At 39.2% G+C, this 27,406-nt stretch overlaps 1 protein-coding gene across 2 annotated transcripts in view; it reads right to left on the reverse strand.

The window, feature by feature from the left end:
* The window catches only part of MICU2 (mitochondrial calcium uptake 2), a 108,119-nt gene that overhangs the window by 61,526 nt on the left and 19,187 nt on the right, over window positions 1–27,406 (reverse strand). For both annotated transcript variants that reach the window (XM_008021707.3, XM_008021706.3), the window contains exon 2: window positions 10,065–10,206. In XM_008021707.3, the coding sequence (XP_008019898.3) occupies window positions 10,065–10,206 (142 nt within the window). The remainder of the gene's footprint in view (window positions 1–10,064; window positions 10,207–27,406) is intronic.

The following is a 27,406-nucleotide window of genomic DNA, read 5'->3' on the forward strand; positions in this document are numbered from 1 at the left end:
AATTTCACAACACTCTGCTTTCCTGGTTTTCTTCCTACCTTTTAGCTGGTCCTTCTCTGGTTTTCCTCATCTCTCCACCTCCAAGCATTGGTATAACTCACCGCTCCGTCCTTTGACTGATCTTTTCTACCTAAACTCATTTTTGAGATCTCATCAAGTATTTTAGCTTTAAATAGCACGTATATATTGAAGATTCTTAAATTTACATCTCTAATGTCTAGGGAGTTTTCAGGATAGTGAAGACATGAGACTATTTGGAAGTTTAAAGAATGAGACAGTGGAGAGAAAAAGTGATGGAACTAGAGGAGGGGGCGGAGGAATCAGCCTGAGCAGGGCAAGAGCACTACTTCCAGTTTAAATGGCCAGAAAGCATGTCGACAACTTCTCGGGCAGGAAGGGGTGATCTGAAGAACTCCCTAGCTTATGGCCTTAATTTGCTCAGTTAAAAATAGGTGAAATAATACTATAAATGTGAAAAAAGGATGTGATAAAAAGTCTGAAAAAAGAAGCAAGAGTTGAGAAGAGCTGACGAAGGAAATAGGAGAAAGCTAATTCGTGTGTAAAATGATTTGAAAACTGTAGGTGAAGACTATGAAATTAGTGGCTCCAGTCTACACAATCACATAATTTTCTCCCAAAGTTGATAGCAGGCTAAGTCCGACAAGAACAACAAAGGGGAAAGATATTTGCAAGTAGTTATTAAACAGTGACAAAATGACAAACCTGTAGCTACAGGGGAGGAAAAACACCCAGGAATAGTGGAGAGCTTGGGAATAATGGGATAGTTGAGACTAGAAGCTTTTATTAAATCTGAGAATAGGTGCATTGGGTATTAGAAAATGGGCAGGGTGGGGACAACAGCAAGTTGTTGCCAGAGAATGGGATTCTGCAATTTGAGATTTTAAAACTGGAGCAACTCCAGGTAATGGACATGGGAAGTGAGTAAGAATGAAGGCCACTGGAAATGAGAACTAAAGAACTATAAGGCTAAAGAAATTCAGCAGAAAAGAATGTAAGAAGGGAAATGGCATTCTGGCTAGATAAGCTGGGTCTCACAGCAGCACATTTGATGGGTTTGGAGTGCACAGTGGAGGACTGAGGATGACACCGGTTTCCCTCCAGCCTACATGGAACCAGGAAGAATGAGTGTCTACCTGAAAGGAGCATGGGGAGATGGTTTACATAAGCCTCATTAAGTACTATTAATAAAGTATATTATTTGCAAAAAATCCAAAAAGATAAATACCAGGTAGAAATCAGTTTAGGATCTAATAAATCTTAGACTGTTTTGTATCTTTCTGTTTCTTCATGGAGATCATGGGTCAGTGGGTTGGCCCTGTTTTTCCTTATTTTGCTGTTCATCATGATCTGTAGGAATGCAACCAAGATTATTATTCTTCTTATCCACGATGAAAAATGAAGATGAAGTACATCATATGCATAAAGGATGTATTATTTGGCCTGCAAAATTACTGAATTCTTGATTTAGCTAAATGTCTTCTGATAGTTTAATTGCATTCCAATGAATAATAAAAGTGGAAACATAATCTTTAATCATGGTTTACTTTAGTTCTTTGAATGTATTTACAATGGCTATTCTGAAGTCTTTTTCTGGTATATCTGATATCTGGTTGCAATCACAAGCAGTTTCTGTTACCTGCTTTTGTCCAGTAGGGTCATATATTCCTGTTTCTTTGCATATTTCATAATATTTTGTTATAAAAACTCACATTTCAGATAATACACTGTAGCAACTCTGAGTACTATTAACAATTCCCTGCTCCCCAGGGTTGTTACTGCTATTTGCTTATTTGCTCTTTGTTTAGTGCCAAGCTGGACTGTTTTAATGAAGACTATCGACCCCAGTGTTAAGCCTCTGACATTGCTCCTCAGGGAGGCAGTTTGGGGTATGCCTTCAGTCACCCTGGGATGACAGTAATTTGGGCAGCACTCTAGTTTCCTTTTTCTTGACCATACCTTAAGCTCTACTAATTTGGGGTCCTTTGAAGGAATAATTTCCATGGTCAATGTTTAATATTTGTAATGACCCCAGGAGGGCTCCTTACAGCTGTCTCTTTCGCAAAGCAGCCAGCCTACAGTTTAGCCTGTTATCTTAATTGAATTTGTCAATGTCCTCCAAATTACCTTTCACCACAACTTCCGCTTGTTTTTGAGTGTGGCTCTTAGGCTTGAACTTCTCCGTTTTCTGTTGACGATGAAGTCAGTTTCTCTGGGAAGAGATAAGGAGCTATTTGTTTTACCTGTTGCCCACACCCTCCACTTCTCACCCCACAAAATCTGTGGGCTGGGTTTTGGGGCTGGGAGTGGGACCAATGGTGTAACTTCAGGTCTTCTTGACTTGCCTCTCTCAGTGTGGAACCTGTCTTACAAGTTGAGACAAGAGCAATCAGGGTCCCAGTATTCTTAGTAGCACAGAGCCCAAGGTGGAGCTTCCATTTCACAGGTGAGGGCTGGGTGGGACAAGGGAGCTCCCACTTCTCAGTTGCACTCCCCAGAACTAGCCTCAGCAACAAGTAGCTGGGGGCAGGATGAGAAATGTTGATACCCTGTTTCTCTGGGAAGAAAGCCCTCTGAATGGGTACTGAGGAGAGAGGAAACACTCTGTTCTTGGCTGCACCAGTTTGGAATAAGTTTCCATTCAACAAACTGGGACAGGGTAGGGAGGGAGTTCTTAGTTCAAGCATCCTAGACTCTTACTTTTTTTATAGATTTTCTTAAAGAGATGTTTTTTAATGTGCTGTATGACTCTAAGACCACTTCCAGAGACTTTGAAGGAAGGTCTTAAGATTTTTTACCAGTTTCAGTGGGAAGTGGGCCAATGGAGTTACTCATGCTGCCATGATGAAAGTCAATTGTTTAAGTTTGTTCACTTTTACTCAGTAAAATTCCATTGTGTGAATATACTGTAGCAGTTTATTTATCCAGTCTGTTATTAATGGACAGTTGAGTTGTTTCCAGCTTTTTTTGCTAATATAACACTGCTACTATAAGCATTCTTATACATATATCCCACTGCACAGGCGCAAATATTCCTGTTGTATATAGAGTATATACAGGAATGGGATTTGTGTATCAAAAGTTATGCTAATGTTTAACTTTATAAAACAGTTCTAAATTGTTTTCCAAAGTAGTAGTTTCTTTCTTTCTTTCTTTCTTTTTTTTTTGAGACAGAGTCTCGCTCTGTTGCCCAGGCTGAAGTGCAGTGGTGCGATCTTGGCTCATGGCAACCTTCTGGGTTCGAGCGATTCTCCTGCTTCAGCCTCCTGAGTAGCTGGGACTACAGATGCACGCCACCATACCTGGCTAATTTTTAGTAGAGACAGGGTTTCTCCATGTTGGCTAGGCTGGTCTTGAACTCCTGACCTCAGGTGATCCACCTGCCTTGGCCTCCCAAAGTGCTGGGATTACAGGGGTGAGCCACCGTGCCCAGACCAAAGTAGTAGTTTCAATTGGCATGTCCAACTAACAGGGTATAAAAATCTTAACTGATCTACATTCTCTTCTACCGCTGTCATTAACAAACTTAATTGTTGCTAATCTAATATGTACAAAATTATATCTTATTGTAGCCACTAACAAGGGTAAACATATTTATGTTCATTTTTTGTACACATTTCCTCTTCTGTGAATGCCTATTTATTACTTCTGTCCCTTTTTTAAAAAAAAATTGTCTTTTTCTTCTTGATTTGTAGTTTTCTACATATACTAAGTATTGTCTTCAATTTTGGAAGTTTTTGGCTTACCTTTGAAATTTCTCTAAGGCAAATCAATAGAAGTTCTAATTTTAACATGGTTGAATTTTATCAATCTTTTATGATAGTGCTTTTTGTGGCTTATTTAAAGAAGATTTCTCTAACCTAAGGAGACAAATTTTAAAATTATCTTTGAAAAATGTTTGCTTGTTTTCCACATGCATATCTAACTGTACTAGTACCATTCGTTGAACAGTCCCTCTTTTTCCACTGATTTATAATGCCACCTCTCTCATATATGAAAGTTCCATTGCAGTTCTGGGCCCTTTATTCTGTTCCAATGGTCAGTTTGTCTCTCCCTATGCCAATGCCATTTGATTACTGAAGTTTTATAATAAAGCTCATTATTTGATAGAGTAACCCCCATTTTTTTCCTTCTTTCAGAATGTCTTTGCTAGTTCAGGCCCCGTGTTTTTCCATATAATTTTTCAAATCAGCTTGTCAAAAAACATGAACATACACACACACGTGTGCATACATGTGTGAGCACACATTTACCTACCCCATTTGGATTATTGCAATTACACTGAATTTATAGATTAGGGGTTACGAACTAGGCCAACAGGCCCAATTATGCTTGTAGAAATATCTAAGTAGCAGAATGTTCTGTAAAAATTTTCAATTTGAGTGCCTGTAACAACATCTAGACTCTAGTTAGCTATATAGCTTATCCCACCGACTGTATTACCTGTATTACATTGATTCGATTCAAAACTATTCTTTCTCTGACTGGTCCTATAAGTTTTTACATTTTCCACTTGGTCATCTAAATCATTCTTGCCTAGAGTTTTCTTCTAGGTACCAAATATTCTTCCGAAGATCCCAGCTTCACTTTCATTGGTTGAAAACATTTTAAAATTTCTTCTCAGATTCCTTATTTGACCCATGTGTTATTTTAAAACGTGTCATTTAATCTCCAAGTATTTTGGGATGTTTCAGCTATCTTTCTGTTACTGATTTCTAGTTTAAGTCTACTGTGGTCTAAGATCATACTTTGTATGATTCCTATTCTTGTAAATGTTTTAAGTGTGTTTTATGAACCCAAATCTGGTCTATCTTGGTGAATGGTTCCAGGTTAGCTTCAGAATGTATATTCTGCTATCATTAGATGAAATATCCTATAAGTGTCAATTAGAGCCAGTTAATTGATGGTGCTATTCCATTCAGGTATATCCTTATTGGTTTTTCTTCTGCTGAATCTGTCAATCAAGGACAGAAGGCTCTTGAAATCTCCAAGTATAATAGCATCCAAGAGCACATCTGTTTCTCCTTGCAGTTCCATCAGTTTCTGCCTCATGTGCTTTGATGCCCTGTTGTTAGGTATACATACATCATAGATAGTTATGTCTTCCTGGAGTACTCACCCATTAAAAAAAATCATTATGCAATGCCTCTTTCTATTCCTGATAATTTCCCTCACTCTTAAATCCGGTTTATCTGAAACCAGTATAGCTACTCCAGCCTTCTTTTGATTAGTGTTAGCAATTATTCTATTTGTATCTTTACATTTCAAGTGGGTTTCTTATAAACAACATGCATAAAATACATATCTACAGTGACTATTGATATATCTGGATATCTACCATATCTAACTATTGCACTTGAGTTTTGTTTCATTTTTTTGTCTTCCACTCTTTTTTTGCCTTCTCTGGTTTTAGTTGAGTATTTTATATAATTTGATTTTCTCTCCTCTCTTAGAATGTCAATTCTATTTATTAAAAACATTTTTTTTAGTGGTGGTCCTAAAGTTTGCAATATATATTTGCAACTAATTTAAGTGCACTTTCAAATAACACATGGGTGGTACCAGTATCTTATAATAAAAGTATTCCCAATTCCTCCCTCCTGTCCCTTATACCATTGCTGTCATACATTTCACTTATCCATACAATTTGATCATCCAATATTGTGTTACTATTATTTTGATTAAACTGTTATCTATATCAGTATTTTAAATGTGATTTAATTTTATATTCATGTATTCCTTTTCTAACTTAACTGTCTTCCTTTCTTCATGCCAAGTTCCTGATATATCATTTTTCTTCTTTTTGAAGAACATCTTTCTTCAAACAAAGAAGAAATGTTTCTTTGAACATTTCTTGTAAATCAGATCTACCGGTGACAAATTCTCTCAAATTTGGTTTGTCTGAGAATGTATTTCTTTTTCACTTTTGAAGGATAATTTTCACTGGATCCAGAATTCTACATTTTTCTTTCAAAATTTAAAATATTTTATCCACCCTCTTCTTGCTTAAAAAGAAATATGATACAATTCTTACCATTGTTTTTCTACAGATAAGGTGTTTTTCTTCTTTGGCTTCTGTCAAGATTTTTTTCTCTTTCTTTTGTTCTTTAAAATTTTTCTAGCTGGGTGCAGTGGCTCACGCCTGTAATCCCGGCACTTTGGGAGGCCGAGGAGGGCGGATCACAAGGTCAGGAGATTGAGACCATCCTGGCTAACACAGTGAAACCCTGTCTCTACTAAAAATAAAAAAATTAGCCAGCTGTGGTAGCGGGTGCCTGTAGTCCCAGCTACTGGGAAGGCTGAGGCAGGACAATAGCGTGAACCCGGGAGGCGGAGCTTGCAGTGAGTTGAGATTGCTCCACTGCACTCCAGCCTGGGCGATAGAGTGAGACTTTGTCTCAAAAAAAAAAAAAAAAAAGAAAAAAGAAAAAAAAATTTCTGCAGTTTGAATATGATATACCTAGACATTTCTTGGTATTTATTCTGCTTGGTGTTTTAGTAAACTTCTTGAATCTATGGCTTGACATTTGTTAATAATTTTGGAAAATTCTCAGTCATTATTATTTCAAATATTTCTTTTCCTCTTTTTTTTCTGGTATTCCTGTTACTTATATGTTATATCTTTTGTAATTGACTCACAGTTCTTGAATATTCTGTTTTTCTCAGTCTTTTTGTTCCTCTTTGCTTTTCAAGTTGGGAAGTTTCTACTGACATATTTTCAAGCTCACTGATTCTTCTCTCCGCCAGATCCATTACACTGATGGGCCCAACAAATGCATTTTTTTTTTTTGAGTCAGGGTATTGCTCTGTCACCCAGGCTGGAGTATAGTGGTGCAATCATAGTTTGCTGTAGCCTCAAACTCCTGGGCTCAAGTGATCCTCAGCCTCTGAAGTAGCCAGGACTACAGGTATGTACCAATACACCTGGCTAATTTCAAACGCATTCTTCGTTTCTTTTTTTTTTTTTTTTTTGAGATGGAGTCTCGCTCTGTTGCCCAGGCTGGAGTGCAGTGGCCGGATCTCAGCTCACTGCAAGCTCCGCCTCCCGGGTTTACGCCATTCTCCTGCCTCAGCCTCCTGAGTAGCTGGGACTACAGGTGCCCGCTACCTCGCCCGGCTAGTTTTTTTTTTTTGTATTTTTTAGTAGAGACGGGGTTTCACTGTGTTAGCCAGGATGGTCTCGATCTCCTGACCTCGTGATCCACCCGTCTCGCCCTCCCAAAGTGCTGGGATTACAGGCTTGAGTCACCGCGCCCAGCTGCATTCTTCATTTCTGTAACACTATTTTTGATTTTGAGCATTTCCTTTTGGTTTGTTCTAAGAATTTCTCTGCCTCTGCTTACATTACATTAAGTGTTGTGCACTTTTTCCACTGGAGCCCTTAGCATATTAATGTTATTTTAAATTCCTGGTCTGATAATTCCAAATATCTGTTATATATAAATCTGATACTGATGTTTGCTTTGTCTTTCCAGATTGTGCTTTTTCTTTTTAACATGCCTTGTGACTTTCTGGTTCTAAGTCAGGCATGATGTATTTGGTAAAAGTTACTGAGGTAGACTGGCCTTTTATGTTTATCTGGGTAGGAATTGGTTGTGTTTACTGTTTGCTGTAGTTGTAGGTGACAGAGGCTAGAATTTCCTCTGGTGCCTTTTTTTTTTTTTTTCTCTCCTGTTGTCTTCTCTCTCCTTAAATAAAATCTAAGAGGTAAGTTCTTTTAGTCCTGCCTTATTATTGTACAGGGGCCTGCTCTGTTGATGTGGTGGAGAGGTGAAAAGGGAGGTAGGTATTGTACAGTCCTATGATCAGCTGTCAGTCTCTTAGTCAGACTGTGTGACTGTGAAGGGCTGTGCCCTTCAAAAGCAGTTCTCAGTTTTTTTGTTTCTCTGCTCCCTTTGGTGAGACAAGAAGGCCAGAGGGGGCTAGATTTGGGAATTTCCATCTGCCTAGGTTGGCTGGGCTCCAGTAAAAAAGTTTCTTTTCTATGCAGGCCTTTCTTAAGGAGAATGAAATACTCTGGGAGTGTCTAAAAATGGCTACTTTTCCCTCCCAATGATGGAGAGGGGAGAGCATTTTTCTTAGCTCTTCACTGTGAGAACCTGGCAGAGTTCCTCAAGGTAAAAATCACAACAGCGTATGGGCTTCTCTGTGGCTGGTTCTTCAGTAGTTGTTATCTCCCAAGCTAGTTCGCAGTGAGATTCCAGCAATTAATTACCCTTCAAATATTCCTACCTGAAGCTGGCTCCAGTGGTGGTTTCTTAGTGGTTTCTGTCGGCAGTAAGCTGACTCTATGGATCTGCTTGCCTTCAGTTTCCAGCTCAAGTGTGACCTCAATTCTCTGAAGAATCTAACAGGAATTCATGACGTCCAAGTGTTTCACATGTCAGAGGCTAAACTACTTTTTAAGAGAAATCTTTTTGCATATCTTTGATTACTTATGAACTTACTGCATTAATGTGGGTAAATATCTTTAAGGTTTCTAACATACACAAACTTCCCTGCAAAAAAGCTATAATAAAATAACCTAGGCTGGGCGAGGTGGCTCATGCCTACAATCTCAGCACGTTGGGAGGCCAAGGGGGGCAGATCACCTGAGGTAAGGAGGTTGAGACCAGCTTGGCCAACATGATGAAACTCCGTCTCTACTAAAAATACAAGGCCAGGTGTGGTGGCTCACGCCTGTGATCCCAGCACTTTGGGAGGCCGGGGAGGGCGGATCACGAGGTCAGGAGATTGAGACCATCCTGGCAAACACGGTAAAACCCCATCTCTACTAAAAAATACAAAAAATTAGCTGGGCGTGGTGGCACATGCCTGTAATCCCAGCTACTTGGGAGGCTGAGGCAGGAGAATTGCTTGAACCCGAGAGGTGGAGGTTGCAGTGAGCCAAGATCACGCCACTGCACTCCAGCCTGGGTGACACAGCGAGACTCCGTCTCAAAAAACAAACAAACAAACAAAAACAAAAATTAGCCAGGCACCTATAATCCCAGCTATTCAGGAGGCTGAGGCAGGAGAATTGCTTGAACCCGGGAGGCAGAGGTTGCAGTGAGGCGAGATAGTGCCATTTCACTCCAGCCTGGGAGAGAGAGCGAGACTCTGTCTCAAACAAATAAAACTCTAAACATATTTTTACCACCTTATTTTTCTGCTCACAAACCTTCAATGCCATTCACCCCTGCCAAATACCATTCATCTGGTGGTTGGAAAGGGTCACTGAAGTTTTCTGAATAATCCGGACCTTATCGGTTTTTCAATTTCATCCCTCACCACTGCTTAAAGTAATCCTTTCATTCCAGTGATTACTGAATTTATTGTCCCTAGAACACACCATGATCACTCATTTTGTTTTTGTTCGTCATCCCTCAATGTTTATAATGCTGTGCCAAGTTCTCTCGGCCTTTCTGAATTCAGTCTATACTATGACGGCTCACCTTGCTCTCACCCATTTCAGCTGCTGCATGTTTATAGCGAGTGTTCCAGTACATTTAGGAAGGTGTCAGAACGCCAACAAGTTTTCATAGCCTACTTCTTCAACATGGGCACAGAGGATGGGGCCAAATCCACTCTATGCAAAGTGAGGTTTAGATAATAAAACTAAGAATTTCTGAATTCTGAAACAAATGTAAGTTGGCTGCTTATTAAATAAAATTATGTAATTATAGTTTTTCAACTTGTTTCTCATTTTCTTCAGGATTTTCTACCTGTGACATCATGACTGCTCTCCTAACTTCTCAAATCTAGTTTCATTTTTTTTTTTTTGGCCCAATTTAAAACATGGATGAAGTAATTACTAATAACATATTTAGTGACAATTAAAACTTAAACTATTTTTCCTGTCTCTTTAGAGAAACCTATATGCAAAACAACTATTTCAAGATAAATATAAAAGTATAAGTAGTGTCACAAGAAACGAAAAGTCTAAATAAGCAAATGCATGGTACAAAGATGATAATTAAAATGAAGAAAAGCTGTTATCAATCCTGAAAAACAGGTTTTTCAGCCCTGAAGTTTAATTTTTTTAATTGAAAAAAGACCCAACTCACGTTCCATTTGCTCAAACATCACCGAGAAGAGGAAGTCTCGTGGTGTCATATAATATTCTCCCTCATGTTCAAGTGAAGAAAACTGCATGAAGCGCTGCTTACGAAGAGACAGTTTCCCTATTATTCCATGTTCAACATTTTTCTAAAAGAAAAACAAATTGCAATTTAAGATTTTTTTCAGTGTTATTCCCAAACAGTCACTTCTAGGACAATCTTTAAAAATTAACTTTCACGCTTGGATCTGACAATCACCAAACTTTCAAAATCATTCATTTAACAAATATTAACTGAGTGCCCACTTTGCACTGAAGATACAACAGTGAATTAGACTAACTTGAGGGAAGTGACATTCCAAAAAGGGAGAATGGCAATTAAAGAATAAATGTATAAAATAATACAAAATGGTAAGAAGTACTACAAAGAAATATAAAGCAGGATAAGAAAGGGATAAGGCGGTAATACCTTAAGATAGTCAGAGAAGCTCTTTCTAAAGAGGTAACATTTAGAGAGACTAAACGAGGTGGACTTAGTGTGTCCTGGGGGCGTCTCTGGAAGAAAAGCATTCTAAGCAAGCACAAAGTCCATGAGGTGGGAACAAGTTTGGTGTGGTCGAGGAACAGCAGAAAGGCCAACGTTACCAGAGTGACTGAGGAAAGAAAGTGGCAGAAGAAAGTCTGGAAGGCAACAGAATATGTAAAGTTGTGCTTTCAAAAAGATAAAATATATCATATTAGATAAATATCTTTGCTTTCAGAAATGTGAGAGAACCATGGGTAGAAAGAGCCAGAAGAAAAAGGATGGGTAAAATATTGTGGAATATATAGGAATATAGTGGAAGAGTCTGCACTTCAGGCAGTAGGACTTAGACCCTGACTAAATGCTAATGAAGACAGTACTGAAATCTTTATAAAGAACTTTTCGTTGAGCACTTTCTATGTATTAGGCACTGTACTAATTAAGTATTCACATAGATTATTTAGTTAATCCTCACAATAACTTTGAACAGTAGATACAGCAGTAGATAGAGAAACTGAAAAGTAAATGGCAGAGGCAGGCTAAAAAGCTAGGTCTGACTCAAAGGGTTTTAATCTCTTAACAACCACACTATCCTCCTACACATGACTGGGCATTGTGAACTAGGGAGACTGGAGGAAGATGACACAGCAGTTAACAGGCACCTATGTCAATGCATGAACCTTGATACAAGAACATATTATCTGTGAAATCCAATAGCAGGCTTTCATCCTGGATTGGTTTCCTGATGCACTGCTCTAACCTGGACCACAGTATCCTTCCTGGACATATCACCTACTTTTCACACTTAATACTGATTCTATAATTCTCCCTGACACACAGGCAATGTTCAGTGACTGCCGATCTGAATTGAAATGGGAAAAACATGAATTCCAGTTGCTTAAATCTCTCCAAATTCAAAGCTGTTCAAAGCCCTTCTTTTTGGCTGATTTCAGTTCTCTGACCAGTATTAATTTTCTCTTAATTAGACAATAGGCTTCCTTGAGCAGCTAGTTTTACACCTCTTTTGTGTTGTCAGTGCCTACCCGAATATTGCACATGTCGAGAATATCAATAATATTGTAATGATCTGTACCCTTACCTCCCCTTTGCCTTTCCTTTTCTTTTCCCTTAAGTGACTACTACAAAAATAACTCGAGGGGAATGTTTTAATTACATAAGTCCACACTTACCGTCCCAGTAATTAGAAAACTAAATTTTATTGATGCTTTCTGAACATTTTATGTGACGCAAATATACATACATACACACATACACACATAGTAAACCTCTCACACTCTGCCTATAGAGTACAAAACTATCATCTGGAGATTATCACCATGGCAGACTGTAATCCTACCATTTCCCTTATGAAATATGCAGAGGAAGCCCCCAAGTCACCATCTCCTACTATTAGAGTCTTTCTCTTCATCCTAAGCCCCACCTTTTCTGAAGAAAACACTGAATTGAGCATTTACTAATTTGAGGAGACTCCAGGAAGAGGCAGAACACATAAGAATCAAGGGGGCAACTCTGTAGTATTATAATATACTGTAGTATTATACATTAATATATAATACTCTGTACTATAGTATCTAACGTTCATTAAGTACGTAGTATATGCAGAGCAGGGTGCTAGTATCTTTACATACCTGTTCTTACTCAGTATCCACAATGCCCTTAATAGTAGACACCATTTTTTGTCATCTTCATTTTACCAAAAAAAAAAAAAAAAAAAAAAAAAAAACACTTAGGGCTTGTGAAAGTTAACCAGCTTGCCTAGATTGTAAGTGATAGCATAGGCAGTATGACATCAACCCCACTGTCTCAATCACGATCCTATACTAGCTCCTGTTAGAATAATAGAAATTAGGAAAATAGAAGAAGCAGTGTGGGTAATGGGAGCTGAGAAAGTTTTTCTGAAAAGAATAGGATTTAAGATAAACTTCAGAGAAAAATAACAAAGAACAGAATTAGAATTAGTCATCCTTTAGTCCCTGGGCTAACTGTTGTCCATTTCCTAAGTGGTAGGTGTTACTTCTCTAGTTCAATCAAATTTAAAGTAAGTAGGATGCACTGAATGTGTTTCTTTGCTACAACAAAATTTATGTAAGGGGAAAAAAAAAAAGTATTGTTCTGAAATTACCAGAGCCTTTCTAATTCCAAGTTGATGAACCAACATAGTTTTTTTTTTAGGTCATCTTTATTATACAGTAGTAGAATTTTAAAAGTACATTTTAAAGGGTCACTAATATAATCAATGTGCATTCTATATTTATGCTTATTTCATAGAATTTGGAAGATTAATTTGCCAATGCCATTTTTAACCTTCTATTCATCTGTCAGGCTTAGCTTGCTTTACTTCATTTTTATAATAATTCTGATCAAATCTCAGACTTACTGGATAGGTTTAATGGTCAAGAATGTAATAACCACAATATTGTTCCCAAGAAGAAAAAAGGTGCCTTATTATATATATCATTTCCACAAATGCACTGTAATAAAAAACAAGTTGTCTGTTTTTTGTCTATTTTTTCAACTAAACTCTTGAAGCATAAATTTCATCTTTGTTTCACTGTACTGTGGAAAGCATTTGGCCTGGTGCCTTATACATACTGGGACTATAACTGACATACGACATAGAATTTTAAGAGTCACAAGGGACTTAGAGATCATCTAATCCAACACTTCTGTGCAAAGGACCAGAAGTCAGGTCTTTTGAGTTCCATACCATGTTTGGTTAACTAGTTTGCTTATTAACTACTTCAGATAAATGTTGGGAACAAGTGGCTAATGTCCAAAGGCTGCTAATGTATAGCCTAAGGTAATGCATGCCAAATTATCCCTTATTAATAACCTTGAACAACTAAAAACATAGTTTACAACAAGCCTTTGGCAGAAAATGTAAACTATTTCTTAACTCTGTGTTCTCCTTTCTTCCTTCACCTCTTCCTTCCTTCTATCTGTGTGGTTTTCCTGATAACAGACGTGCGTGCTCTCTCTTTTCCCAGTTTTGTTTCTCTTCCCTCTTAGGTTTCAGGTTGCTTTTGTTTGTTTTTGCTGCTGCTATTTTCATATTCCCTGAACTAACCATGTTGCTTTGGGTACTCATTTAATCTCTGTTGTCTCTTTTTCACTGTGGCATATTCGTGGTAGGTTAGGCTTGGTAAACTGAGCTAAGGCAAAGAAAATGGCTTGTAGACTTAAATAAGTACAGTTAGCACATCAGTTTGGATGGGGAGGATCAGGAGGTATAATAAACGTCAAGATATCAAAGTTATTTGAGACCAGCCTGAGCAATGTAGTGACACTCTGTCTCTATAAGAAGAATAGAAACTAAATTTCTTTTAAAAATCAGAATTAGGCTGGGCGTGGTGGCTCACGCCTGTAATACCAGCACTTTGGGAGGCTGAGATGGGCAGATCACGAGGTCAGGAGATCGAGACCATCCTGGCTAACACAGTGAAACCCTGTCTCTACCAAAAATACAAAAAAATTAGCCGGGCATGGTGGCGGGAGGCTGTAGTCCCAGCTACTCGGGAGGCTGAGGCAGGAGAATGGCGTGAACCCAGGAGGTGGAGCTTGCAGTGAGCCGAGATTGAGATCACGCCACTGCACTCCAGCCTGGGCGACAGAGCCAGACTCCTTTCAAAGAAAAAAAAAGTATATCTAATAACAGTACAAATACAAATACCTAGCTTAATATCGTTTACATATTAGGCAATGAAAAAGTTCATTAATTCATTCTCAAACATTTAAGAAACTGTTATGTGTCACTGTTCTGGGAATATATAGACAGATACTATGAAGTCTCCCCCTTAAGGAGTTTACAAAGGGAAGTGTTGGATAGCAAATAAACAGTTAAAAGCACTAGCTCTGAAATCAAACTGCTTGGGATTCAAATTCTAGTTATGTCACTAGGTATGTGACCTTGGACAAATTATCTCTCTGCACCTCACCTGACTCATATGAAAAATGAGTAAAGGGGACTCAAACTGCCTACATTTAAATTCTAGTTCTGTCACTTGGGCAACATTATCCCTCAGTTGATCTGTGAAATGCAAAAAACAACAGTATCTATCTCAAAGGTTTTTTTTTTTTTTTTTTTAAATGAGCTTTCAATGAAATAATACACATAAAACTCAGCATAGTGCCCAGCACACATTAAATGTTCTAGAAGGTTAGCCATTAGTATTATGATAGATAATTTTAACAGACACTCTAAGAGAACTACACATAAATTCTATGAGAAGGCAGAGAGCCAATAAACTGCCTTGTAGACTTAAGGTGAAACCACGTCTCTACTAAAAATACAAAAGTTATCTGGGTATGGTGGCATGCGCCGGTAACCCTAGTTACTCAGGAGGTTGAGGCAGGAGAATCACTTGAACCTGGGAGGCGGAGCTTGTAGTAAGCCGAGATCACGCCATTGCACTCCAAACTGGGCAACAGAGCAAGACTACGTCTCTAAAGAAAAAAAAAAAAAGGAAAAAAAAAAAAAAAAAAAAAAGAAAGGCATTACAGAGTAGGAGATATTTAAACTGGATCTTAAAGGATGAGCAGGAGTTTGCCAAGACTGGGAACAATAGTAGAGCAAGCTATGCTAAAGTTGGCTCTGACATTTGGGGAGCCAGATTCATGATACAGAGGATCTATGGCGTATGGGACAAAAAATGGACAGAGGAAAGTAACAGCAGCCATACAACACTGCAAAGATCATCATGAATTTTGACATTTTCTTTTGTTAATCTATAAAATAGCCACCATATATGTAAGACACTGGAGCCTACATGGAAATTTGGAATTGGATATTTGATACCATGATTCAACACTCTTAATCTACCTATCAATCTAATAGATTTGGTTAGTTTCAAAACCCTGCCATATTAAAACATTAAATTATAAGTGCTAGATTAAAGTACGCTAATGGCAGAAGGGAGACCTGACAGCCTGACAGTAAGGCAGGAGACAAAAATCATACAAAACAGTGACAAGTGAGATGAGTGACTGCAGCATAAGCTTTAACCACTGAGGTTTATTAAGCCAGCTGTAGGCCGTGTCCGGGAAAAACATAAGCTACAAACACATCTGTGGCTGTTTTTCTGGAGGTTTTCAGGAGTTTTAGTATTTCTACATTTATACATTTCCTTAAAATGGGGGAAGGCATGTAGGAAGAGGGGCAGGTAAGGGTAAGGCGAATGGTTACATTCCTGTGAGACTTCGGTTAGTGCCCAGTGAATCCACATTTTACAGAAGGTAAGGTGAGCGGAGACAAAGGCAGTAGTAGTTTTCTCTTTGTTCTTCCCCTGGGGAGATACATTTGTAATCGACATTATCAGTGTGGAATTTAACAGACTTTAGTTTTAGGAGCTAGACTTAAGACTGTACACCTAAAGTTATAATTGGCATGCCCCTGTTTATGGGAGGCTAGCAAAGAATTTCCTTATGAATAGTCTGTGGGGTAGCCCTTCCCACATGCCTAAGGCTTTTTTCCTTTCCAGGAGGACCTTGCTAGAGTATTCTGTTGCATGATTCAGCCTCCAGGCTTAAGTTTGGGGGTCCTGGGATTTCAAATTTTTCTTTATAGTAGACGTAGCTGCAATTTCCTGGACCAATCAATGTTATTACATGCAATCAACAGCCCCAGGTCTACACATGGTGATGATCTTCTGTCCATGAGTAATTTATTATTAGGGAATATTAGAATGTAGAAAAATATGAAATACATTCTAGCTGTTTTTAATGTAAATAATAAAAAACAAATGTTTTCCTGCTTACACAGGTAATTTTAGTTACCTGGAAGATTCACATATACCACATGCCTCACACTCCACCTGATGCCATATAAATTCAACATTACTGTCTGATTTTACTACATATTCAAAGTACTTCATAGAACGTATGTTATATAAAAATACCAGGGCTGTATCTACATAAACTGAAAACAGAGCTGTCAGTGGAAACGTATTGTCTTTCAGAAAAATAAAGGTAGACAGTTTGGGGTTGTCAAATACTGTTAACTGTCAAATAAAATTAGACCACATGATGCAGATGCTTTTTCACCTTTCTGTTAACATACACTTTTTAAAGGACTTACCATTAGTTTAGTCCTAGTCATTATGAGGTATCACTTTCAGGAAAGGCATCTATATGAATAACAATTCAGTATGCTGACATACAAGTTTAGCGATTTAATTCAGTATGCTGACATACAAGTTTAGCGATTTCAAGGTGTCAAAAGAAACTGGACTACTATCTCCTAGGACTAAGTCAATTCCTTACAAAGATAAAAAGTATTGTGTCCGGAATTTATTCCTTCTGGTGGGTTCTTTGTCGCGCCGCGGGCCTCGAGGTGAGTGTTAACAGCTCTTAAAGGTGGCGCCTGGGGAGTTGTTCGCTCCTCCTGGTGGGTTTGGAGTCTCACTGACTTCAGGAATGAAGCTCCGACTCCCGACCCTTGTGGTGAGTGTTACAGCTCTTAAAGTTGGTGGGGACCCAAAAAATGAACAGCAGCAAGATTTATTGTGAAGAGCTAAAGAACAAAGCTTCCACGGCCCTGAATGCGATCCCACGGGGCTGCTGCTGCTGGCTCCAGCGGCCCGCTTTCATTCCTTTATTTGGGCCCACCCATGTCCTGCTCATCGGTCCATTTCACAGAGTGCCGATTGGTGCATTTACAATCCCTCTAGCTAGACACAGAGCACTGACCCGTGCATTTACAATCCTCCAGTTAAACAGAAAAGTTTTCCAAGTCCCACACGACCCAGAAGCCCAGCTGGCTTCACCTCTCAGTATCGTAAGGCAAACCATAATTTTAAGCAATTTATTTAAGATGTAAATTGCTTGGCTGGGTGCGGTGGCTCACGCCTGTAATCCCAGCACTTTGGGAGGCCGAGGCGGGCGGATCACGAGGTCAGGAGATCGAGACCATCCTGGCTAACACGGTGAAACCCCGTCTCTACTAAAAATACAAAAATTAGCCGGACGTGGTGGCAGCGCCTGTGGTCCCAGCTACTCGGGAGGCTGAGGCAAGAGAATGGCGGGAACCCGGGAGGCGGAGCTTGCAGTGAGCCGAGATCCTGCCACTGCACTCCAGCCTGGGCGACAGAGCCAGACTTCGCCTCAAAACAAACAAAAAAACGAAATTCACATATAAGGCAGAATAAAAGCACAAAGAGAAAGAGCAAATCAAGTATCTGTTTAAAACACATAATGAGGCCGGGCGCGGTGGCTCACGCCTATAATCCCAGCACTGTGGGAGGCCGAGGCGGTCGGATCATGAGGTCAGGAGATCGAGACCATCCTGGCAAACACGGTGAAACCCCGTCTCTACTAAAAATACAAAAATTAGCCGGGCGTGGTGGCGGCGCCTGTGGTCCCAGCTACTCGGGAGGTTGAGGCAGGAGAATCACTTGAACCTGTGAGGTGGAGCTTGAGGTGAGCCAAGATCGCGCCACCGCACTCCAGCCCGGGGGACAGAGGGAGACTCCGTCTCAAAAAATAAATAAATAAATAAAATAAATAAAACATATAATGTTAAATACACTTTATTGAAACCAAGACTTGAATTTGCTACTCTATTTGCTGCCACCTTATTTATTTATTTATTTATTTTGAGACGGATTCTCGCTCTGTCGCCCAGGCTGGAGTGAGCGGCGCCATCTTGGTTCACTGCAAGCTCCGCCTCCCGGGTTCCCGCCATTCTCCTGCCTCAGCCTCCCGAGTAGCTGGGACTACAGGCGCCACCACCACGCCCGGCTAATATTTTGTATTTTTAGTAGAGACGGGGTTTCACCGTGTTCGCCAGGATGGTCTCGATCTCCTGACCTCGTGATCCGCCCGTCTCGGCCTCCCAAAGTGCTGGGATTACAGGCGTGAGCCACCGCGCCCGGCCTGCTGCCACCTTATGCTTAAGCATACTAAGTATGAACAATTCTAGAGGACCTCAGGGGAAACTGATCCGTTTTAGTTTCTCAGAAAATGTAAATAAGGTTAGAACCATAATGCCTTGATTGCTGGATTCAATCGTTTAAAAACTGTTGTCCAAGGAGTTAATAATTACCAAAAAAAACACACAGTAGAGGATTAGACATAATTAAGATTATTCTGAAAAGGCACACATTGCCTTCATATATTATGAGGAGAAATAAAAGCAGTGGAATAAAAAATATTAATCTTAACCTTTATCTGAAAGAGATTTCCTAAGTTGCTTCTACAAACCTATTCGGTTGGCAGTGTATACAGTTACATATAAATAACCGATGGACTGGCAGGAGAAGCAGCTGCCTGAGGAACTAGCTGGTCAGGAAGAGAGGAAGGGTATGGAATGCAGTGGTGGAGATCAAAGAGCTGCTGAGGGCCTGTGGGTGGCTGCCATCCTATCCCTACCCCAGATGCAACTTAGAGTCTTCTGAGGTGGAAAGTGGTGGGAGTGGAGGGATGGATTCCTTCTATTGCTGTGATCTGCTTCTCAAACCTGCATCTACTACTAAATGTATGGAAAAAGAGGAGCAGAAGAAATGCTGGGATTTGGGGCTATACTGAACACATGAGAACCATCCACATGGTTCTAGTTAGATATAAAATGCTCCATGGATTTCAAGGATTACTTGTAATACAGTAAAAAATGTGACAAAGGAATTAAGAGCAATGAGTGATGTGAACTGGATAAAAGAGATCTTTGAAAGCTGATGACTTCTGTTAAAACATTTCACTAGTTTATTGCCTTTAAAGCAACAGGTGCTTCACCACTCTGTCTCTACTTTTTATCCATGAGGTGACATATTGGAAAAAGTTAGTTCTCTGTTCTTTGTTTAACATTCTTTGGTCTCCACATTTCTCAGGAAGAAAGTGGGAAAAGAAAGGGCCTTCCCTATAGCTTTCAATATATATACACGGCATTAGCCAAAATATAGTGAAACCTATTCATTTGGGGCCCTTATTTTGGAATTTGTAATAATCTGGATAAAATACAAAATTGCTCTGTTGTCTTTGAACTTTCTGTGGTGTAAGTGGATGACTATCTCACCTTCTTAAAGAAACGTTTACAATCAGAAATTTTCATTTCATTAGACACAACTTTTCCATTTTGTTCTGAATTAGGGAGATTTTATTGTATATGAAACAAAATACTGCCAGACTAAATTAAAAATATTCACTGCATAAGCTATGCCTCACAATACATTCTACAAAATGACAGCCAATAAGACAACTGTCATTCCTGGGAAACCTGGAAGCTCTGGGAACTACTCTCTCTGGCTTCTGAAATATCGTCTGACCTATGATGGTCTAGTCTAGACTGTCCCAGAGACTGAAGAAAGCTAGCATGGCTTGTTTTAGATGAGGATGGTAAGATGAAATGGCATATGCTTACACACACAGACACACATACACACATAATTTTTTTTTTTTAACCCCATAGATTACTATCTGGAGAACAGTGGCCACTGTCAGGGGATGCTGATGAATAAAGAAACAAGCACCTTCCCTTCCAGTGCTTTCTCTTTCCTGATTAAGTAACTGAACAGAGTACTCATTTTTGCTTCTTCTATAATTACCTTCCAAGAGGTACACCATAACTACATATATTTCTGTTTCTGTTCGAAACAAAAAGTTTAAACTAAAAAAGTTTCAACTAGGTTTCGAATTAAAAAAAAAAGACTAGGCCAGGTAGGATGGCTCATGCCTGTAATCCCAGCAAGTTGGGAGGCCAAGGCAGGAGGATCCCTTGAGCCCAAGAGTTCGAGACCAGCCTGGGCAACATGGCAAAACATCGTATCTACAAAAAAACCACACAAATTAGCTGGTCATGTTGGCTCACACGTGTGGTCCCAGCTACTTCGGAGGCTGAGGTGGATGGAGGTGGGCGGATCGCTTGAGCCTCGGAGGTCAAGGCTCCAGTGAGCCGAGATCGCACCACTGCACTCCAGCTTTAGTGAAAGAATGAGACTCTGTCTCAAAAAAGAAAAAAAAAAGGCCTTAATTTAAAATCTCAATACTCCCACCAAGGTATCATCGATCTCATTTACGGCAACTACAACTAAATTTTTCTTTCTTAAGAATTGAATGAGCTACTTTAGTTTATTTTCCTCCAGAGGAGAAGGTAAAATACTACTTGTGAACTCTTTCTACAACTACTCAACCTTATCACCTTATTTAATAAACCTGTCTCCCATGACCAAACATCTCACAGAAACAAAATGGTGGGTGAAGAGGCACTCACTCCTTAGTGGGGAAGGCATAACAGGTGATGTTAGAGCAGAAGTATGAAAGGAACAACACGCATTTAGCAAATGTGTATGTTCCACGAGGATAAATTTAAGTATTTTTCACACATTATTTCTTAACCATGACATTTTGATTTCTTACTTTTCACAATGAGATATGCACCAGACTAACATTTTTCAATGTTATATAATTAAATCTGAATAGAAAACTAGCAACAGGTCTGGTATCTTGATTTATCTTGACTGTGATCTCTCTTTTCTGGGCAGCTGAGAAGTAGATGCAGAGCAGTAACAAGGAACTTCTGTGATATGAGCTCTAATTTCAGGAATCTTATGTACCCATGCAAAAAGGTTTCCTGGAAACTGAGACCTTCAAGTAAATGGTGCTGTCGGGGGGCTGAGTCATAAACAGAGGCTACCACTAGGGATAACAACATTTAGGATATTATATCCTATAATATATGACACAGCATGAAGCAAAGAGGAGATGGATTAAAGGATCCCTCTCTTCTTCCTTCTAGCCCTGCTTGGGGAACAGCTGCAGTCTGTAGCTGTATTTTACAGTTTGTGACTGCAGCAGAAAAGTGATTCATTCATATAGTATTTTGCCCTGCTCCCACATTCTGTGACCCATTCAGACTTCCACATCCCAGTCCTCAGCAAATGGCTGTCACCTCCATGTGCTTCCCCAGCTTATAGGAAACTGAGTGAGGATTCTTAAAGCTCATGGCTGAGCACTGACTGAGAGCAGTTTGCCTATCATCAAATCTCTCATGCCCCACCTCAACCCTATACAAAATTTGCTTAAATACTGGAATTACTTTTTATAAAGCCCTGCAATGTACGTTGATTGCATACAAATAGATTTTTTTTGAGACTGAGTTTTGCTGTACAAACAGAAATGTTATCCAAAACAGAAATTGAACAAAAAATTTTAAAACTTTCAGGTAAATGGAATAACAAAGGTTTGAATTCAGCAAATTTGCAAATTTCTTACTTAAAAAATTATATTTCTTTTAAAAAAATTCCATTGATAGTATTTTTTCTGAATTGGTCTTTGTACAATTCAGAAAACAAAACAAAATGTGTGTAAAACAAATATTGTACTAGCTCTCTTCAACGTCAATCTCAGTTTTGATCACTGTTAACAAGATTTTCCTAAAACAGATTTGACTTGCTGGGGTGTCCTTAGAGCTTCAGTATTCACTTGACCGACTTATATTAACTTCAGTAAACCTTTCCAAAAGACAGATTAAATAACCACTTACTTGCCTCTGACTAATTAAACACCTTACAAAGCTAAGCATGTAATATAGCCCCCTTTTTAATTTGGCTAACTTACTTGTTAACAGTTAATTTTGGGCTGGGCTTGGTGGCTCATGTCTATAATCCCAGGACTTTGAGAGGCCGAGGGAAAAGGATCAGCTCAGGCCAGGAGTTGTAGACCAGCCTGGGCAACATAGCAAGACCCTGTTTCTACAAAAATTTAACAAATAAAAAAATTACCGAGATGAGGCCGGGCGTGGTGGCTCACACCTGTAATCCCAGCACTTTGGGAGGCCGAGGCGGGTGGATCACAAAGTCAGGCGCTCAAGACCAGTGGCCAACACGGTAAAACCCTGTCTCTACAAAAATACAAAAAAATTAGCTGGGTGTGGTGGTGTGCACCTGTAATCCCAGCTACTCGGGAGGCTGAGGTGGCAGAATCGCTTGAACCCAGGAGACAGAGGTTGCAGTGAGCCAGGATCATGCCATCGCATTCCAGCCTGGATGACACAGCGAGACTCTGTCTCAAAAAAAAAAAAAAAAAAAAAAAAAACCTACCCAGATGTGGTGGCACACACCTATAGTCCTAGCTACTGAGGAGGCTGAGGTAGGAGGATCACTTGAGCTCACAAGTTCAAGGTAACCAGGAGCTATAATTGTGCCACTGCACTCCAGCCTGGGTGACAGATTTTGTCTCTAAAAAATAAATAAATAAATAAATAAATAAAAAGAAAAAAAACTCCAGTAGTTATCTCCTCTAGGAGTTCTTCCAGAAGTACCTATTTTGGGTTAGGTGTCCTCCCTTGTGGGCATATAGAACCCTGAGTAAGTTTTTATCAAAGCTCTAGTAACCCTGCACTGAAATTGCCTGTTTACTACATTGAAGTCCTCAAGAATAGAAAGTATCTTTTTTTATTCTGTATCTCCAGTGCCTGAGTTAATTTTTTAAATTTTTTGTAGAGATGGGGTCTCCTTGTGTTCCCTAGACTAGTCTCAAACTCCTGGGCTCAAGTAGTCTTCCAGAGTGCTGGGATTACAGGCGTGGGCCACCAAGCCCAGCTCTAAAATTATTATTACTATTATTATTATTATTTTTTGAGACGGAGTCTCACTCTCTTGCTCAGGCTGTAGTGCAATGGCACGATCTCGGCTCACTGCAACCTCCGCCTCCCAGGTTCAAGTCATTCTCCTGCCTCAACCTCCCAAGTAGCTGGGATTACAGGTGCCACCTCCATGCCCTGCTAATATTTTGTATTTTTAGTAGAGATGGGGTTTCACTGTGTTGGCCAGGCTGGTCTCGAACTCCTGACCTCGTGATCCACTTGCCTCGGCCTCCCAAAGTGCTGGGATTACAGGCATGAGCCACCGTGCCTGGAAGTCCAGCTCTAAAATTATTTTTTAAAGACACATTTTGAGTTTGGAATTGATTCCCATTCATAAAAACCCATGAATGTTACCATGTTAGCCATGCACTAGGCACTGGAGATACAGAATAAAAAAAGATACTATCTATTCTTGAGGACTTCAACGTAGTAAACAGGCAATTTCAGTGCACGGTTACTAGAGCTTTGATAAAACTTAGTTAACTCAGGCATGGTAGCACATGCCCGTGGTCCCAGCTACTCAGGAGGCTGAAGTGGGAGGATCACTTGAGCCTGGGAGGTCGAGACTGCAGTGCGCCAGTGAGCCATGACTGTGCCACTGGACTCCAGTCTAGGTGACAGACTGAGATCCCATCTCAAAAAAAAAAAAAAAATTTTTAGTCTGTGAACCAATATGCAAAAGTGGGTTATGCTGATGTATTTTAAAGCCTTATTAATAATTTATTAAAATATATTTAGACAGCCAGGTATATACTCTGCTATGTGCAACCTCACTAAAGATAGACACAAATAGGGGCCCTTTTGTTTCCCTTTAACTGTAAATTACTGTATACTGCTAATTTACTTTAGATTTTAAAAATGCCTTTGTAACAAGAGGAAAGAGGTAAAGCCATTGACAGGTGGTGGCAGTGTTAATTGTACCAAAGGATACTGCTTAATTTTTGCTTAGCATAGAAATCATGGCATCTTAGAAACAGAATGCTCTGAAACTGGATTACACCAGCTGCTTCACATTCTCCTTCTGTAAATCGGAATGAATGACTTGATGGATTTCAGGCCTTATACCATGGTTGATTAAGGTTTTAGTGGATTTTTTCAGCTTCATCTTGGAGTATATTGACAGACTGTAATGAATATTTCTAAGACAAAATTCTGCTAATAAAATGTACTTACAGGAAATGAGCAGAGAATGAGCCAGATATCATATCAAAACAGGTAGTTTACTAGCAAAGGTACTAAGACACATGCGATTCATATTTCTGTTCATGTTTATAAATTAAATCACCAGTAAATAAACATATAAATTGCACAATACAAAAATAAAGTAATACAGATATAATTATATAATATTCTGGCAAATTAATGTATTAAGCAAAGCTCTACTTTTTTTGTTTTTTGAGATGGAGTCTCATTCTTGCTGCCCAGACTGGAGTGCAATGGTCCAATCTTGGCTCACTGAGACCTTCGCCTCGCAGGTTCAAGAGATTCTCCCGCCTCAGCCTCCTGAGTAGCTGGGATTACAGGCTCCCGCCACCACGCCCAGCTAATTTTTTGTATTTTTAATAGAGAACGGGTTTCACTATGTTGGCCAGCCTGGTCTTGAATTCCTGACCTCAGGCGATCCACCTGCCTCAGCCTCCCAAAGTGCTGGGATTACAGGCATGAGCCACCGCGCCCAGCTCAAAGCTCTGCTTTGTATCAGTTATGAACAAATATAGAGCAAATCATTGAACATCTAGAACAAATTTGTCAAAGTCTCCCTTTCTGCTTTCACCTTATTCTTTTTGAAATATTTCATAAGATATCCATGGTCTCAAAAAACAGATACATTAAATATATGATCCAATAAAATACATCATTAACTGAAAAAAAAAAATCCATGCTCTCAGTAATATCTGAGGATACTTTAACAGTGAAGATTTTTAAAAATTTCATTGCAGAATCTGCAGTATAATGACTGAAAAACCAAACAAGTTTTGTGGGGTTTTTTGGTTATTTTTCTGTTTTGCTTTACAGTAGCACCAAGCATAACTAAAGTAAAACTACTACTAAATACGTAGAAAACCATTTCTCACTTTACTACTTCAATTGCCACCACTACTAGAATCAGGGTCACTTTTCCCTTCAACCGCCTCTACCCATTTTTCTTTTACAACAGCTGGTGTCAAATGGAGAAATGTGAGTGCTACATCTTAACCTCAAGCACAGGAAGCAGTATAAAATTATGCCAGTGTATCATATACTAAGTAAAATTGTTAGCATTTGCCCAGGCAGCAGTGAGGTCTATAGCAAATATAAGGTTCTCTGGTGCAGGTTAAAGAAAAATCTTTACCTTGATCCCCAAGAATTGTGGAATCTTATATGAGAAACAAAACCAGTGAAAGCTTATAGTTTATAAGCTGTTACATACCTACTTTTAAGGGTAGGCGTGGACAGAACTAGCATTTGGGTAATCTTTCCCTTTTAAAACTTGTTGGCGAATCTACTCCTGTGTCTTTATAACCAAGAATAATCCTAGTTAGATCTTGGGAAGAGAGTGGAGCAGATATTTGTAGACTAGAACAGACAGGGCCTGATATTCTACAATGATCCAGGCAACCTAAATCTCCAAACTTGAATTGCTTGTAAAGTACGAAAGAGTAACTCTTAAATATCTGAAAACTCGAATTAATTTTGTCACTCTGTTTAGTCTAAAATTAGTTTCTAAATATGTATGGGCTATTGTTTAGATAGTCTCTTAACTTATAACTTTATAAAACTTCATGTAAGTAACAAATATTATTACCAGTATTCCTGAAATTATGGGTAAACTCCTCAGGCTGTGAGAACTTGAATACCCCAACTTACTTACAGGCTGGAGGACCAATAAACTTGAAGAAGCTCCCTTGAACAATGAAGGCTAGTGGCAACAAAGGTGTCTGATCTATTTATAAAGGTGTAAACAGGATAAGCTAGTAAAACAGGGCTAACTGGGTTAGAATAGAGAATGTACAGAGTCAGAACAAAAGAGATGAACTGGTGAAGAGCAAGAGGCAAACATCATCAATTCCCTGATCTGAAGGTAACAGCATGTAAAAGTTAGAGCAATACAATGACATAATCAAAGCAGTGAAGTGGAAAATAATTTTAGATCTAGCCTTTGAAACATTTTATAATGTGAAGGATAAATATTAAGAACCACGAAGGGACAAGGATGTAACCTGAAAATTTAGAGCAGAAGTTCTGCAACCTCCACCTCCTGGGTTCAAGCAATTCTTGTGCCTCAGCCTCTTAAGTAGCTGGGATTACAGGAATGCACCACTACTCCAGGCTAACTTTTGTATTTTTAGTAGAGATAGGGTTTCACCATGTTGACCAGGTTGGTCTCAAACTCCTGGCCTCAAGTGATCCACCCACCTCGGCCTCCCAAAATGCTGGGATTACAGGTGTGAGCCACTGCTCTGCCTATAGCAGAGGTTCTTAACCTTACATGACATAATCACATTTCTGGGGTTCATAACTCCCTGAAATCTGTGTGAAACATGCATGTGCATTTTTTTTGGGAAAGAGCGTATGTAACTTACCACATAATCAGATTCACACCCTATTCAAAGTTCAGGAAAAATGACAAAGATGAATGATAAACGGTAAAATACAATGATTAGTACAACAAAATTTCCCTATTTTAAGTATGCATGTTAGAATAATGTATATAGTTAATGAAGTTTAAACAGCTGAGATGAATATTTGACTCAATCCCTTTTTGGTATCTAGCAGTAAAGGTCTCTTTTAAAATTTAAATGAAAAGAGCTTCCCCGACATGACTAAGTATGAATGTAAAATCTATTAATTCCAGGTCATCTAAAAATGTCACCAGCTAAAGCAGATTAATTAAAATAAAGAATACACACAACTGCTATCTAGCACAAATAAAGCAAGGAACTACAAGAAATCATTGCTACACAAAATGTTGAAATAAAAGCTTGGTCTTTAACAAAACCTTACATGCATATCTGCATAATTCTGAATTTTGTTTTCACTATACCTTTTCCTGGATGTGGCAACAAAGCCACTGTGGGGTGTCTTCCCCTGCTCTATATAAGAAAGCAGCCATCACATTAAGTATGATAAATACTTACAGCTTTTAGTAGAGAAACAACTAAAGAGAAATATGGGTGACAAGAGACTGGAGAGCAAGGAGACAGGGCAAGGGCTCGTCTCCAAAAGGCCCTGGACAGCTCAGTTTCCCTCTAAT

Source organism: Chlorocebus sabaeus, chromosome 3, assembly GCF_047675955.1.
Source record: "Chlorocebus sabaeus isolate Y175 chromosome 3, mChlSab1.0.hap1, whole genome shotgun sequence".
Lineage (NCBI taxonomy): Eukaryota > Metazoa > Chordata > Mammalia > Primates > Cercopithecidae > Chlorocebus > Chlorocebus sabaeus.